The 17,886-nt window shown below is 39.7% G+C and overlaps 1 protein-coding gene across 1 annotated transcript in view; it reads right to left on the bottom strand.

Annotated features, from left to right (window-relative positions):
• Positions 1 to 17,886, bottom strand: part of RALGAPA2 (Ral GTPase activating protein catalytic subunit alpha 2) — a 479,248-nt gene that overhangs the window by 362,018 nt on the left and 99,344 nt on the right. Inside the window, 1 exon segment of the mRNA XM_042781969.1 lies at positions 2,527 to 2,664. Coding sequence (XP_042637903.1) covers positions 2,527 to 2,664 — 138 coding nt within the window.

The raw sequence follows: 17,886 nt of genomic DNA, 5'->3' as shown, positions 1-17,886 counted from the left end.
ATTGCCTCTTCTCTCCATGTTTAATGAGACCTTTGTTTGTGGTTTTGCTTCTAATGCCTCGTCCTGTTTTTTGTTTGATTTGAGGTTAACTGTTGTTTCCTAGACATTATGAGGTTGTCTTTATGTATTGTTTGTTATGTACTGATTTGTTTTGTCTTGGTTTTATGATTTCATATTCTGAAAAGGTAGAGCTGGTGTATTTTATTTTTTTGGTTATTAATTCAAGTGTGCTGGGTTGTTCTGCAGTTTTCTTTGTGATGATGGAATCGGTGTGTGGAATGTGGATGTAGGTCTCTGTTTGTTGTAAAAAGGGTTTAGAATTCAAACTGGCAAGTATTATGGTGGCTGAATGTGATTTTTCTATCAGATGAGTGAGGGTATAGGCAGAGAAGATGGCAGGGAAAGAGAAAAGAAAGGGAAGCTCCAAGTTGCTAGGGGCACTTAATAGGGCTTTGAGTGGGCTGCTAATGATGATGTTGTACTGTTATTCATAGGCCCACAGCTCAATTTCAGCAAAGACTACAGTTGTTAGGGGGTCGCCAATTTCTGCCAGGCTCACACACACTCAAAGACCCCACTCTCGAGGCCCCTCCATGCCAAAAAGCTGACCCAAGACAACTGGCCTGCTCCACAATGTGCCGCGGGAGTTCCTCCCAGGGTCTGTGCACTTGTGGCACCAATGGTCTCTCTGCTTGGGTTTCAGCGGTTCTAGAGTGAGGGAACTTCCTGCTTGCACCCAGCAGACCCAAGATTACCAGCAAAGTCAAGCACCAGCCCCTCCTTCCAAAAAGCTGGCCCAAGCCTGTCCTCACGATCCACTGTGGAGTTCCTCCTGGGGCCCACCCTCTAGCAGTGTTAATGGTCTCTACTTTGGTTTCAGAGGTGCTAGAAGTGCCCACTTGCACCCAGCAGACCCAAGATTACCAATAAAAGCAGGTGCTGAAGGTAGATCCGTGGGGTGAGTGCTAGTATATTGGTGTGATGTGTCTTCTTTCCTAACCCAGGAAGGTCTTTAATGGTCCTTCTCACTTGCTGGTCGGTGCTTCCCCAGGGAGGTCTCCAATGGCCTTTCTCTCCTGTCAGTCGATGCTCCACAGTGTAGATTCTCTTGTTTTTGTTATTTTTTTTTTCCCCTGCACCTTTCTCCTTTCTAATTCTACTCCCTTGAGTTTGGGACACTCTGACTCCATGAGCTGTTCAGAGCACCAGAATCCCTATTTCAAATTGCTGCACCTAGTTTTTCAGGCACTAAGATACTAGAGGGAATTAGTATGGGGACTACTGACCAGACACCATTTTTCAAACCCCCTGGATGAGTATTAAGTTAAAAGGGAGGGGAAAAACAAAACAAAACAAAAAGGCAGATGCTGGGGCCTCAGGCGATTAACCTGTACACAAGTACCAAGGCCTCCCTGAATCATGGCTGGCCTACAGGCTGGTAACTGTCTCACAGCCAAGTGGAACTTTAGCTTTGGGCCTCAAGTCTGTGAGATGATGGCAGAGCAGTACACACAGGATGTACGGCAGTCACTTTGAAACACACCTGAGATCCAATCCACCATTTACGTGCTTGGGGACACTGGGACAGCTAATGGTAATCTGGGTGGGTAGGTGTTTCCATGGAGAGCAAGAACTATGCCTGGGTAGTGGTGATAGAGGGGGCGGGGGACTGTCACCTCCTGGCCACAAATCCTAACCCAATCAGCTCTGCCTGTGGTATGAATTGGTACAAGCCCACTTGCCTTCCCAAAGTATGGAAGTCTCCACGCAAGAGAGTGAGCTGCAGAAGGCAGCTGCTGGTAGCTGCAGAGGAAGGAGCAGCCCCATAAGCTTGCCTCTGAAATGCCTCCTGCAGCTTGGGGAGCATATATGGTTGCTGAAGATATACATAATGACACTTTACACATAAAAACCTAACCATGTCAATAAGCGAGGTATAGATTTATAGTCATTGATAGTACAAACAATTTAAATATGTTTTTGGAATAAAATACATCATTCACTACTCACAGATCCAACCATCTGTCTTTGTTTTCTATACCCTATTGTTAATGAAAGTTGGTGGAGAAACTACGTCGATTAATGCTCTTAAAAGTTATTTTCCACCTAAGGAGAGTATACAAGCTACTGAAAAAGTTTTCACAAGACAGGTCAGCTCTCCTTTCTCATTCCCATAAGTGGTACTTTGAAGTTTTACCACTCCTTTGGCAGCCCTCGCTCCATATATCTCTACCCATCCTATCTCTGCCTTCTACCTAATTTGACCTTCCCTACTACTCTAACCACTCTGGACCTCTTTCTATTCCTCAAACATCCAAACTTGAATGAACTGGACAATTCAGATAAATATATAAAAATAGTGAAAACATTCCATTGCCAGAAATCACATCCTTGCAATCAAATTAAAGAGCAAATTCCTTTGAAATAAAATATAGTTAAAATAAATGCAGAGAGCAATATTATATGCAGCCTTTATTTCCAGCCAGAATCTAAAGTCATGTATTAAGAACTGAAGGTATTACATACCCTGTGAAGCATCTGAGCACAGCTGCTCGGTGATATCAGATGTGCTGTTGCTCCGAAGGATCTGCTGCTGCACCTGCCCCACTACGAGGTGACTGGATTCCACTTCAGGTACATTTTCTGACTGATGACACTCTTCAACTTCTGTCAGTTAACACAAAACAGGATGTCTTTCGAGATTTTAAAAAAACAGTGTCACCAAATAAAGCAGCTGATTCTAAAAATGAAGTGATAGGTCCTTTTTTCCACCACAAATATCATGTAGTAAAACAATCCATATTTACATAATAAAGTTTTCTATAAAGTTTCCTATACTTGTGAATAGGAGCTCTGGTAGCATAGTGCCTAAGGCACTTGACTGCTTACCAGAAGGCTGGCGGTTCAAACCCACCAGTCACTCCTCGGAAGGAAGATGGGGCAATCTACTTCCGTACTGATACTGCTTCGGAAACCCAAGGAGGGGTTGCTATGAGTCAGGTCTGACTCGACGGCACATAACAACAACAACAACATACTTGTGAATACTGATATTCTCCTATAAAGATACATTTTCCTGTTAAGTTTTACAAAACCCACCCACACTTTTTTATTCAATCAGAGTAAAAAAAAACAAAAGAGAAAGTCACAAAACTGGGGGTTCTGGCAAGATATCAGAATAGGCAGACAAGCCACATAGACCCTCTGCAACAAAGTAATGAGAAACCAATTGAAACTGATACAGAACATGATCTTGGAATACTGAACTTTGAAGGGAAGGATAAAGAAGTAGATTAGACACCAAATAAAAGAATCTAAATGAAAGAGTAAGGAGACAAATGGAGTAAGCAGTCTGCCAGCTATCCTGAAGACACAGCCATTTTGAATATTTTCCAACAGCAACTAGGAATTGGCCCTATTCACCAAGGACTGCATGGGCAGGGACTGCACTGCTGTCTGACAATAGAAGGGAGAACAGTGAGGAAGGGGACAGGTGGACCTGTGCACTGCCAGCAGCTGTCCTGAAGGTGCAGCCATTGTGAATGTTTGTAAGCGGCCTACACAGCTGTTTTGAGTGTGTGCGGGTGGTGCATCTTGCCTGTATTGTGATCTGGGAGTGGGCAACATGTACAATAACTGGAGAGGTGCGATATTCCCCTTGTTACTCTTGTGTCCGCTGCCTTGGTAAACGGGGATATATCCATACCACTCCCCTTCCCTTCTTCTTGACATGTGGGAGTTCCATCCCAGTCTGTGCCCTGCTGGGTGGTGTGCCCCAGACCCCACAGTTTTTTGTTTGTTTTTAAATTATTCTTTTAATCTTCCTCCTTTTTCCTTCTTGGGTTTTGTGTGTGTGTGTGTTTGCGTGCGCATGTGCATGCATGCATGCTACTCACCAAATTAGGATGTGGAATGATGTTTTTGTGTAGTATGTTATGCCAATTGAGCTAGACGTCCCCTGTGACCATGGTCCTGAGCCCACAGGTCTAACTACTTGTTCTTTCCAGGTAGGTAGCTGTGGCCAAGAAGTGAGTACAACCTTGTCCCTTGTCAGATCTACTACATACCTGGAAATTCTTACAGAATATACAAATACACTTGTAGAAACAGGAGTCCCTAGTTCTAATTTTTTTTTTTTTTTTACATCCCTTTTCCTAGTTCCTTTCTTTCTTCTTTCTTTTGATTCTTCCCATCCCTTGTTTTCCTTTTGCAGTTTTTCCATACTTTTTTCAAAATGTTTATTACAATTTGGGTGAAATTTTACAGAGCAAATTCACTTTCCATACAGCATTTCACATACACATTGCCTCAAGACACTGACTACAATTTCTCCAAATGCAACAGCTCTCTCCCCACATCCTCCCCATAGTTACCTCTTCCCTGTGTCCTCCCTTCCCATGCACTCCTGCCCCCCCAAGCTATCTTCCTGTGCATAAATAGCCCTTCTATACTCCTATAATTAATCTCTCCAAAGAGTGTATCTACTTAATGTGAATGTTCAGATTATATGCCTATCTTTTGTTTGGCTGGGAGCCACAGGAAAGGGTTCAATTACAGACCCGAACGGCAGCTAGGGGTCATAGTCTGAGGGGTTCCACCAGGCTCTATCAGAACAACAATCCTGGTTCCTTTTTTTTTTTTTTTTTAATGATTTTAAGTTTTCTTCCACATTGTACTCCTACTCTATCCAGGATCTCCTACATAGATCCCCCTCTGAGTGGTTGACAGTAGTAGCCAGGCACCATCTAGTTCATCTGGTCTCATAGTCATATACGCTGAGGAATGCATGGTATATCAATCCCTTCCACTAATTGTTTCCATACATCTTTAGTTTTATTCATGCTTATTTGCTCTGGACGAGAAGAGACCCATCATTGCATCTAGATGGCTGCCTGTAAGCTTTTAAGATCCCAGTCACTACTCACCAAAGTAGGAAGTGGAACAATGTTTTTGTATAGTATGTTATGCCAATTGAGCTGCATGTCCCCTGAGACCATGGTCTAAAGCCCACAGGTCCAACTACTTGCTCCCTCCAGGTAGCTGGCTGTGGCCAAAAGTGACTACAACCTCGTCCCTTGTCAGATCTAAAATATAACTAGAAATTCTTACAGAATATACAAATACACTTGTAGAAACATTGACTGCTAACCCTATACATGGTTATGGGTCCCCCATGCATAGATATTCCTGATCGTTCAGCTTGTCCATCCATCTATCCACTTGTAGATCAATATTTGCCATCACTGACAATGCAGTAATGTATATACAAAAGGGTTCATCTGTGTTGTCTGTACCTCCCATGCACCTCTCTCTGTTTTTCTCTTTCTCAATGCCATCATGTTGATCACTCATATTTGGTACATTGCCCTTCCCTTCACCCAAATCAGTACTTGTCTTTACCTATCTAGCAGTGCTCCCACCCTTCCCCTCCCACCCCTGGTAACCAACAAAAAAAAATTTCCTTTCATATATAAACCTTTCCTTGACTTTTTACAATAACAGACTAACACAATATTTGTCCTTCTGTGATTAACTTATTTGTGTAAGTCAATCACATCAACATAATGCACTCCAAGTTCATCCATGTTACGCAGAGCTTTTTGCAGATTCTACATTATTCTTTAGGGTTGCATAGTATTCCATTGTGTGTATGTACCACAGTTTGGTTATCTATTTTTCTGTTGATGGGTACCTGCGTTGTTTCCATCTTTTTGCTATTATTTTCCCCATATTTTTCTTTACCATTCTTTTACTCTTGTTCTTTTCTCTTATTTGTCCCTTTCCAGATATTGTTGCTTCCCCCACCCCTCAGCTTTTTCTAATTATATTTCCTTCATCCTTTTAGAAACATACTTAGAAAATTTTCTTCATTTATTGCTTTTTTTTAAGATCGTTCCTGTTTATGCAGTTTGAGGTTTTTGTTCTCTTGTTTTTGTTTTTTTGATTTTTTTTTTTGTGTGTGTAATAGAGTGAGAGAGAGAAATTATTTCCACAGCCCAACCATACCTGCACCTCCTGTAGCTCTACCCACTGAGTGAAGACCACGACTTGCTTTTGAACCAACAGAAAAATGACACGAGAGCCAATACCAGCTGAAATCACCCTCAACACTTCACAAACAGCTAAGAAAGACCTGTGAACACACCCTCATTCTCTCTCACACCCACCAGGACACAGGTGGTGAGTGCCTAAGTGCTAACAACTACTGAATAGAGAAGTACAGTACCCTGCTCAAACAGATATATCAAAACAAATTAATGGAAAAAAAATATTTTGTGAGAATCATACCAACATGCAACCACAAACCAAACATAAATACAACAGCACAATGTCTCAGAGACAACAGACCATCACAGTCCACACAAAAAAGCAAGACAGTAGAAACAATGGACAAGGATACAAACCCAGAAAACATGCCTGAGGAAGAAGCAGCATTGGAACTCCCTGGTAAGGAATTCAAAGGAATTATATTTGGGTACCTTCAATTAATTGAGAGACAGATCAAGGAAAACACTGACAAGATCAAGACAAACATGGAAAAAATTAAGGAAAACACAGACAAAACTAGAACAATTTAGGAAAATGATATAAGAACAAATTGGCAAAAGAAACAAAAAATTAGAAATAATACTAAAACACCACAGAAATCCAGAAGATTAATACAAAGATTTCAGAAAAAGGTAACACTGAATGAGCAAAGAGTAGAATTGAATCAATGGAAGACAGAATTAGTAAGATTGAAGACAAATACTTCTATACTACTTTGTTAAGGGAGCAATCAGACGAAGGATCAAAACATAAAGAAGAAAGCCTAAGATTCATATGTGATACCACTGAGAGGTATAACCTACAGTAATCAGAATTCCACAACAGGAAGAGACAGATAAAACCACAGAGAAAATTGTCAAAGACTTGTTGGAAGAGAATTTCCCTTATATGATGAAAGAGAGTATATTCATTCAAGAAGTTCAACGAACCCCAAACAAGATAGACCCCAAAAGAAAATCACCAAGACACATTATCATCAAACTCATCAAACCCAAAGACAAACAATATTTTTTAAAATGCATTTTATTGAAATATAATTTATGTACAATAAAATACACAAAACTAAAGTGACATGGGTCAATGCATCTTTTTTTTTTCTCTCTCCTCTCCCCTCCTATCCCTGCTAACCAACAAAGAAAGTTCCCTTCCTTATGTAAACCTTTTCTCGACTTTTTACAATAATAAACTAATACTATATTTGCCCATCTGTGATTAACTTTTCACTCAGCATAATGTCCTCCAAGTTCATTCATGTTTTGCAGATTCTACGTTATTCTTCAGGATTGAATAGTATTCCATTGTGTGTATGTATGACAGTTTGGTTATCCATTCTTCTGCTGATGTGCATGTACGTTGTTTCCATCTTTTTGCTATTGTAAATGGTACTGCAATGAACATGGGTGTGCATATATCTATTCTTGTCCTGGTTCTCACTTCTTTAAGGATATATACCTAGTAATGGGATTACTGGGTCAAATGGTATCTTGAATTCCAGCTTTTTAAGGAAACGCCATACCGTCTTCCACACCGGATGTATCATTTGACAGTCCCACCAGCAGTATATGAGAATCCTAATCTCTCCACATCGTCACCAGCATCCACCATTTTCTGTCTTGTTGAGCTCTGCCATTAGTGCTGGGTTGAGATGAAATCTCATTGATGTTTTGATTTGCATCTCTCTGATGGCTAATGATTGTGAGTATTTCTTCTTTTGTTTGCTGGCTGCCAGAATATCCTCTTTGGTGAAGCATATATTCCTATGTTCTGCCCATTTTTTAATTGGATTGTTGATCTTTTTGTTGTTGAGGTGTTGGAGTTTTCTATAAATTTTAGAGATAAGTCCCGTGTCAGATATGTAATTATTGACAAGTATGAATTTGTTGCTGTCATTTTGTTATGTGCTTTTTCATGGTGTAGATTTCTTTGTTCCATATAATATTCTATGCTAGGCTCGTTTTGTTTATGAATCATGTTATCACTTCCTTCATTGCTATTGTTTTAGTATTTGCTAAATATGTGTGCTGATCTTTTTTATTTTGATGTGAAGGTTTAGCATTTTTCCTTGAGGTAACCCTGTAATTTATAATTCCTTCTCAAGTTTAGAACATCCATTCTATCTTGTAGTTGTCTTGATTTCTCTACCATTTAGAAGTTCTAAAACTACACAGTTTTTTCCCTCTTTTTGGCTTATAGTTGTCTTCTTTTCTCAATTGATGTCCCTGTTTGCAATCTTGTAGGCTTATTTACTTTGGAAACTTCTATAACTGTGTTGGTTTCTGGGTTATGTCATCATGTGTATTAATGGTCAATTGTTGTTTGTTGTTGGTTCTCTGTCCAAAGGAATCCCATTAGCATCTCTTGTAAGGTTGGTTTGGTTTTAACAAATTTCCTTAATTTCTGCTGATCTAGAAATGTCCTAATTTCACCATCATATTTGAGGGACAATTTTGCTGCACATATAATTCTTGGTTGGAAACTTTTCTCTTTCTGGGTTTTATATATACCATCCCATTGTCTTCTCTCCTGCATGGTTTCTGCTGGGAAATCCCAACTTAGTCTTATTGGTTGCCCCTTGTAGGTAACTTTTCATTTTTCCTGTGCTGCTTTTAGGGTTCTTTCTTTGTCTTTGGTTTTGGTGAGTTTGATGATGATATGTCTTGGTGATTTTCTTTTGGGGTGTATCCTATTTGGGGTTTGTTGGACTTCTTGAATGTATATATTCTTATCTTTCATCATACCAGGAAAATTCTCTTCCAACAAACCTTTGACAGTTTTTTTCTGTGGTTTTATTTATCTCTTCCTGTTCTGGGATTCAGGTTACACACAGTTTATTCCTTTTGATGGTATCCCACATGAACCTTAGGCTTTCTTCATTTTGTTTTGATCTTTTTTCTGATTGTTCCTTTTCCAAAGTAGTATTGAGGTATTTGCCTTCAATCTCACTAATTCTGTCTTCCACTGATTTGATTCTACTCCTGTGCCCATTCAATGAGTTATCTATTTCTGAAAATTTAGTATTAATCGTCTGGATTTCTGCGCGTAGATTCTGTATCATTTCTAATTTTTCATTTATTTTGTCATTTCGTTCTTTTACTATCTCTCTAAATTGTTCTAGGGTTTTCTCTGTGTTTTCCTCAATTTTGTCAGTGTTTTCCTTGATCTGTCTCTCAATTCGTTGACGGCACCTAAATATAATTCTTTTGAATTCCTTATGAGGGAGTTTGAATGTTTCATCTTTCTCAGGGATGTGTTTTGGGTCTGTATCCTGGTCCCTTGTTTCTCCTGCTTTATCTTGCTTCTTTGTGTGGACTGTGATGCTCTGTTGTCTCCAAGGCATTGTGACGGTTTTGTGTTTATATTTAATTGGTAATTATATGTTGGAGTGACGTGGTCATGATTTTCGTTTTGTTTGTATGTTATCTACATAAACAGGGTACTGTGCTATGATACTCTATTCACTAGTTGACAGCACTTATACACTCACCACCTGTCTCCTTTCCCATTGTCTGGCTTCCATATGTCCCTGCTGCCCATGGCAAACAGAGCCTATTCTTAGGTCCTGTTTTCGTTCAGATTTTTCCACTAGTTGGTGCCTAATCCACTTCTGTATACTTCCTTTCAAAGCTTAGGGCTCCAGGATTATCTTTGGTATCTTTGCCGATTGTTTTCTCTTTCCTTTGTTGAAGAGGCTCTGTGGAGCTTGTCTGCCTATTCCACCATCTTACCCTAAAAAAGAATCTTGAAAGCAGGACAGGAAAAACAAAAAGTTAACTACAAGGGAAGCCAATAAGACTAAGCTCTAATTTCTCGGCAGACACCGTGCAGGTGAGAAGGCAATGGGATGATACATATAAAACCCTGAAAGAAAAAAATTTTCAAGCAAGAATTTTATACCCAGAAAAAAATGCCTATCAAATATGGTGGTGAAATTATGAGATTTCCAAGCAGGTAGAAATTAAGCAACTCTGTTAAAACCAGACCAACCTAACTAGAGATGCTAAAGGGAGTCCTTCAGATAGAGAACCAACAAAAGCAGAAAACAATTGGTGATTAATACACATGATGATACAACCAAGAAACCAACCCAGTCATAGAAGTATCCACAGTAAGGAGATAACACAACTCATGAACAAACTAAAGCTCAGCACAGAAAATTATATGGAACAAAGAAATCAGCAACACCCCACACATAAAAAACACATAACAAAATGACATCAATAAATACAGATTTACTCATAATTATACTGAATATAAATGCATTAAATGCACAACTCAAGAGTCAGAGAGTTGCAGACTGGACAAAAAACATGATCCATCAAAATGCTAACTAAAAGAGACTCACCTTACACACAATAATAGATTTAAAATCACAGTTTGGAAAAAGATTTATCAAGCAAACGACAACCAAAAGAGAGCAGCACTGCCAAGATTAAGACACAAGGAAGGACATTATATGATGAGAAAAGGATCAATCAAACAAGAGGACATAACCATAATAAATATCTATGGGCCCAATGAAAGAGCCCCCAAAATACATAAATCAGACTTTAACAGAACTGAAAAAACAAATACATGACTCCACAGTCATAACAACAACAACAAAAATGCAATGCACTGTGGTCAAGTCAGATCCAACTCATAGCTACCCCTCCTTGGGTTTCCGAGGTGGTATCACTGTGGAAGTAGATTGAGCAAATTGCCTTCTGAGGAGTGGCTGGTGGGTTTGAACCACCAGCCTTCTGGTTAGCAGTCAAATGCCTTAGGCACTATGCCACCATTTTCAATGAAAGGCAGAACAAATGGAAAGAAACTCAACAAAGACATAGAAGAACTAAGCAATACAATACACCAAATTGACCTTATAAACATCTACAGAGCACTTCACCCAACAACAGCACAATATACCTTCTTTTCCATGCAAATGGAACATTCTCCATGATAGATCATATGCTAGGTCACAAAAAAAGCCAACAACAACAATTTTATACAGAAAGGAAAGAGACCTCAGATAAGCAAAACACTACTGAAGAAGAACATAGCGAGAGGTCTCCCAATCCCAGATCTCAAAACCTACTATACTGCCACAGTTGTCAAAACAGCCTGGTACTGGTATGACAGACACATAGACCAGTGGGCCAGAATTGAGAACCAAGAAATGGATCCATGGCCCTATGGTCAGCTGATCTTACACAAAGGGCCAAAGTCCATTATATGGGGGAAGATATAGTCTCTCTCACAAATCATGCTGGCAAAACTGGATATTCATTTGCAGAAAAATGAAAAAAGATCTGTACTTCACACCATACACAAAAACTAACTCCAGATGGATCAAAGACTTAAATGTGAAACCTAAAACTATAAATTTCATCAATGAAAAAATAAAGGCAAACTTTCGTTGTTAGGAGACCTTATTTATGGCATAAATAGACTATCAAACATAACTCAAAATACACAGGCAGCAGAAGACAAACTAGATTATTGAGACCTTCTAAAAATTAAAGTCTTATGTGCTTCAAAAGGCTTCTCCAAAAGAGAACACACAGAATGGGAAAAAGTATTTAGCAATGACATATCTGACAAAGGACTTATCTCTAAAATTTATAGAAAATTCCAACACCTCAACTTCAAAAAGACAAACAACCCAATTAAAAAATGGGCCAAACTGAACATTTACCTGGGGTGGATACACTCCTTGAAGATAACAATCATGGGAGAAAGAAGGGCTGTTTACGCACAGGGAGACAGCTCGGGGGGCAGCAGTGCATGGAGGGATGGACACAGGGAAGAGGTAACTATCAGGAAGAAGTGGGAGGGGAGTTGTTGCATTGGGGTAAATTGTAGTCAATGTCATGAGACAAAGTGTATGTGAACTGCTGTATGGAAAGTGAATTTGCTCTGTAAATTTTCACCCAAATCACAATTTAAAAAACAAAAGTGGGGGGCGGGCAAAGATATGAACAGACACTTCATCAAAGAAGATATCCATGCAGCTAACAAACACCTGAAGAAAAGTGCACAATCATTAGTCATTACTCACTAAGACTCACTGCTGTTGAGTTGATTTGACTCATAGCGACCCCTCCTTAGGTTTCCAAGGTGGTATTTCCAGGGAAGAAGATTGCCCAGTCTTCCTTTCTAGGAGCAGCTGATAGGTTTGAACCACCAGCCTTCTGGTTAGCAGTCATTAACCAAAGCAAACAAACACACTGTTGTCGAGTTGGTCCTGACTCATAGTGACCCCTCCTTGGGTTTCAGAGATGGTATTACTATGGAAGTAGATTGCCCCACCTTCCTTCCGAAGAGTGGCTAGTGGGTTTGAACTGCCATTTGTCAGGTTAGCAGTCAATGAAAACAACCATGAGATACCATCTCACCCCAGCATTAACAACAAAGTTCAACAAGGCAGAAAATAATAGATGCTGGCAAGGATGTGGACAGATTGGGACTCTCATACACTGCTGGTGGGACTGTGAAATGATATAACCACTGTGGAAATCAATCTGGCAATTCCTTAGGAAGTTGGAAGTATCATTTGATCCAGCAATCCCACTACTAGATATATACCCTAGAGAAGTGAGAAGCAGGACACAGATATATGCACACTCATCTTCCTCATAGTACTAATCACAATAGTAAAGAGATGGAAACAACCTAAGTGTCCATCAAAAAAGGAATGGATAGGCCAGCTGTGGTACATACACATGATGGAATACTATGCAACCCTAAAGAATAATATAGAATCTGCAAAACACCTCATAACTTGGATGAACTTGGAAGACATCATGTTGAGTGAAATAAGTCAATCAGAGAAGGAAAAATCCTGTATTAGTCCACTATTGTAAAAAGCCAAGGAAAGGTTTATATATGGAAGGAAATTTTCTGTGGTGGTTACCAGGGATGGTACGGGAGGGGAGGCTAAATTCCTAGATAGGTTGAAACATATATATATATATATGTATATGTATACGTATACGTATACATATATATATATATATACACATACAGAAAACAAAGATTATTAGTGGTTACCAGGGGTAGGAGGGATGGGGAAATGGATAACTTTTATTTGCAGGACATTGATTTTATGCTAATGGTTGTAGAACATTTTGGAAAAGTATAGCAATAATAGTGGCACAAAATGAAAAATGTCATCAATGTCCTGAGATGTAAATGGGGAAGTTGTTATGTTGGTGAATGTCTTGTTGTGTATGTTTTCACCACAATAAAAATAAAAAAAAGAGAGAGAGAGAGAGAGAGAGAAAGTCACAAAAATGGTTGAGAAATGTAAAAGTCACCTTGGAATTTCAGGAACAATCATGCCAAGGAACAAGAGACTCTGGAGATGCATGGAATGGGCACTTTATAGGTGAGGAGAGTCAAATGTAACACAGACACATGCATACATGTACACAGACAACTAGGAATCTCAACTCCATTATTCCTAATGTATACCTGTCCAAAATTAAATTTCTAATTAATGGTTTTTATCACTCTACTGCAACTGATTTCTCTTTATATATGACCTTTCTGGCCCCAGGTATGCAGTTCTGCCAAGATGATTTGCTAGGCCAGTCTTGCAAAAGGATCAGATAGTTTACTACCTAAATATGGTGGTTAAAACCTGTGCAGGGATTGGACCGTATATTATGCAAATAAGGTGTTGATGGCCTACTGAAGGGATTAGTCAGTTGGTGGTCTTGGTAGCAGAAGTAGCCTTCTAAAAGAGCTAGTTATGATATGAGGAGGACCTGCTTATTGTCAAGAAGAAGAGTTAGGGATAGCATTCTCATTCGGATTCCAGGGACCTAAGAATACACTCTGTTTGGCAAGGTCGGCAGGGACATATGAGAGGCTGACAATAGGAAAGGAGACAAGTGGTGAGTGTAAAAGTGCTGTCAACTAGCGAATAGAGGAGCACAGTACCTTGCTTGCATATATAACATACAAACAAAACAAAGAAAATGAAAATTGCAAGCAAGTCATTCCAACATACGATCACTAATTAAATATAAACACAAAAACATCACAATGCATCGAAGACAACAGAGCATCACAGTCCATACAAAGAAGCAAGATAAAGCAGGAGAAACAAGGGACCAGGATACAGACCCAAAACACATCCCTGAGGAAGATGCAGCATTGGAACTCCCTGATAAGAATTCAAAAGAACTATATTTAGGTATCTTCAGGGAACTGAGAGACAGATCAAGGAAAACTCAGAGAAAACCCAAGAACAATCTTGACAGCCAATACAAGAACAAAATGACAAAGTAAGTGAAAAATTAGAAATGATACAAAATCTACACAGAGAAATCCAGAAGATCAATATTAAATTTTCAGAAATAGACAAGACATTGAATGGGCAAAGCAGCAAAATTGAATCAATGGAAGACAGAATTAAGGAGACTGAAGGCTAATACCTGAACAAACACTTCTTTGGAAAGGGATAAATCAGAAAAAAGATCAAAACAAAATGAAGAAAGCCTAAGGTTCATGTGGAATACCATCAAAAAATAAAAACTTATGTATAATTGGAATTCCATAACAGGAAGAGACAAATAAAACTACAGAGAAAATTGTCAGAGATTTGTTGGAAGAGATTATTACTGGTATGATGAAAGATGAGAATATATCCACTCAGGAAGTCCAATGAGCCCCAAACAGGATAATCACCCAGACATATCATCATCAAACTTACCAAAACCAAAGATAAAGAAAGAATCATGAGAGCAGCATGGGAAAAAAAAAAGTTACCTACAAGGGGAAACCAATAAGACTAAGCTCAGATTTCTTGACAGAAACCATGCAGGCGAGAAGACAGTGGTATGGTATATATAAAACACTGAAAGAGAAAAAACTTACAACCAAGAATTATATACCCAGTAAAATTTTCCCTCAGATATGATGGTGAAATTAAGACATTGCCAGATAAGCAGAAATTAAAGGGATTTGTTAAAACCAGACCAACCTTACAAGAGATGTTAAAGGGACCCCTTTAGACAGAGAAGCAACAACAGCCAACAACAACGGACCATTAACACACATGACGATATAACCCAGAAACCAAACCAAATATGGAAGCATCCAATGTAAATAAGCCTACAAGATTGTAAACAGGGAACCAGAGACATCAATTGACAAATGAGGACAACTATAAACCAAAAAGAGGGAAAATAACTGTGTCATTACAGAACTTCTAGATGGTAAGGAAGTCAAGACAACTATAAGATAGAACAGACTGTTCTAAACTTGGGAAGAAAACTATAAATCACAGGGTGACCTCAAAGAAAAATGATAAACCTTCACATCAAAATAAAAAAGAGGACCAGCATAAATATTCAGCAAATACTAAAACAATAGCAATGAAGGAAGTGATAACACGATTCATAAACAAAATGAGCTCAGCATAGAAAATTATATAGAAGAAATCAACACCAAAAAAAAGCACGTAACAAAAATGACAGCAACAAATTTGTATTTGCTGATAATTACGTATCTGGCAAGGGACTTATCTCTAAATTTATAGTGGAACAGTGGATGACCAAACTCTGGTACATACACATAACGAATGCTTTACAGCACTAAAGAGTAATGTAGAGTCTGCAAAACACTCCTTAATATGGATGAACTTGGAAGACATTATGCTGAGTGAAATAAGTCAATCACAGAAGGACAAGTATAGTATTAGCTCATTGTTGTGAAGGGTCAAGGAAAGGTTTATATATGGAGGGAAACTTTCTTTGTTGGTTGCCAGGGGTGGGATGGAGGGGAGGGAACACTGCAAAAAAAAAAAAAAAAAAAAAAAAAAAAGCACTGACCCATGTCACTTTAGTTTTGTATATTTCACTGTACAAAAATTATATTTCAATAAAATTCATTATATATGGAGCTCTGGTAGCATAGTGCCTAAGGCACTTGACTGCTAACCAGAAGGCTGGGGAAACTTTCTTTGTTGGTTGCCAGGGGTGGGATGGAGGGGAGGGAACACTGCAAAAAAAAAAAAAAAAAAAAAAAAAGCACTGACCCATGTCACTTTAGTTTTGTATATTTCACTGTACAAAAATTATATTTCAATAAAATTCATTATATATGGAGCTCTGGTAGCATAGTGCCTAAGGCACTTGACTGCTAACCAGAAGGCTGGCGGTTCAAACCCACCAGCCACTCCTTGGAAGGAAGATGGGGCAATCTACTTCCGTAGTGATACTGCCTCGGAAACCCAAGGAGGGGTTACTATGAGTTGGGTCCGACTCAAAGGCACATAACAACAACAACAACATGGGGTTTGGTCAGTTTTGTCATTCCACTAGGCTTAAAATGAGCCCTCCCAGAGGCAGAAAATAAGGTGCTCTCGTTGTGTAACGGATAAGGCATTTGGCCACTAACCAAAAGGTCAGTGGTTTAAACCCACTCCAAGAAGAAAGATGGGGCAGTCTGCTTCTATAAATTTACAGCCTTGGAAACCTAATGGGGATTGCTGTGAGTCAGAACTGACTCAAAGGTAGTAACTTTGGTTTTTGAGTTTAGCGGCAGAAAGGAGGATCTCACTACCATCAACACAGAGAAGAGGTGAGAGTACAGTGTGTCCTAAGACTCGAGATGATGCTGAGATGCTGAGATGATGGCAGAGGAATGGCAAAGAGAGAGCAACAGTAGCAGTAGCGATGGCAACAGAACCAGGAGACCTGTACGAGACACAGTGGTGGGCTTGCTGGCCCATGCAGTGAGAACCTCTGGGCAGGACGCTTGTTGGCAGAGTGAGGTACATTTAGATACACCTATCAGCAGAGCTAAAAGAGCTTTATAACATTTGCCTGAGCAGGGCAGGGGTCATTCCAAGAGGCCAAGGTCCAAAGAGCAGGCATGGCTGAGGGGAGGCTGTCCTGATTGAAGAATTGTATCCTTAGCATTCCTGTACCTAAATTGTAACCTGTTACTTCCCTAATAAACCCCGTAATTGTGAGTGTTTTCTGTGAGTTCTATGTGGCCATTACAATGAATTATTGAATCCACCAGAGAAGTAGTGAGTGCCGTGGGGGGGATGGTTGGTGTCAGAATTGGTAAAAAGGCTCAAGGGTGCAGGTATGTCTGACCTCATAGGAATCAGCTGTGGGTTACTAATGGTTATTCTCTCTCTGCCTCATGAAGTTAAAGGAGGTTTCAGTATGCCCTGCCCCCATACTTTTTGCAGGAGCTCCAGACTCAGGGTCCCTGAACTGAGAACTTCCTAGATTCAGGAGACAGAGAGAGCTATAATACTGGAAAAGCCTCAAGATAACTATACAAGATGGTACAAGCAGCAAGAACCAGGAGACTGAAATGAGGGAGTTGTGCTGGGCTTCCCAGCCACAGAACAAGGTGGCTATAATATGTTCACCAACCTACAGAGAAAGAAAGAGCTGAACACCTTCAGGCAAGAGGCTTGTTGGTGGAGTGGGTGCCTCCAAACACTTGACAGTGGAGCCAAAAGAACTAGAACACTTGTCCGAGTGGGGTCTTGTGGCACAGGCCCAACCACACTTGCCAGCTAGCACAGCCAAGTAGGAACTAAGAGCTGTCTAGGCTGGGAGCTGTGTTGATTGACAAACTGTCTCCTGAGTTGTTCCTGTTATTTACAAGTTGATCTTGATCTCCAGGTGTAGCCTGTTACTTCCCTAATAAACATAATTGTGACTATGGTCTGTGAGTTCTTTGTGACCACAGCAATGAATTAACAAGCCCAGCAGAAAAGTAGAGAGTGCTGTGGGGAGAACGGATGGAGTCCAAAATAGTAAAAAAGGTTGGAGACTGGAGGAATGTCTGAGCTCCACTGCACAGGAATCAATTTTGAGCTGATGA

This window comes from Orycteropus afer, unplaced genomic scaffold, assembly GCF_000298275.1.
Source record: "Orycteropus afer afer isolate SDZICR_OR568_19922 unplaced genomic scaffold, OryAfe1.0 scaffold00208, whole genome shotgun sequence".
In the NCBI taxonomy this organism is placed as follows: domain Eukaryota; kingdom Metazoa; phylum Chordata; class Mammalia; order Tubulidentata; family Orycteropodidae; genus Orycteropus; species Orycteropus afer.
The sequence above is the reverse complement of the archived record's forward strand: the minus strand, read 5'-3'. Positions and strand labels throughout refer to the sequence as shown.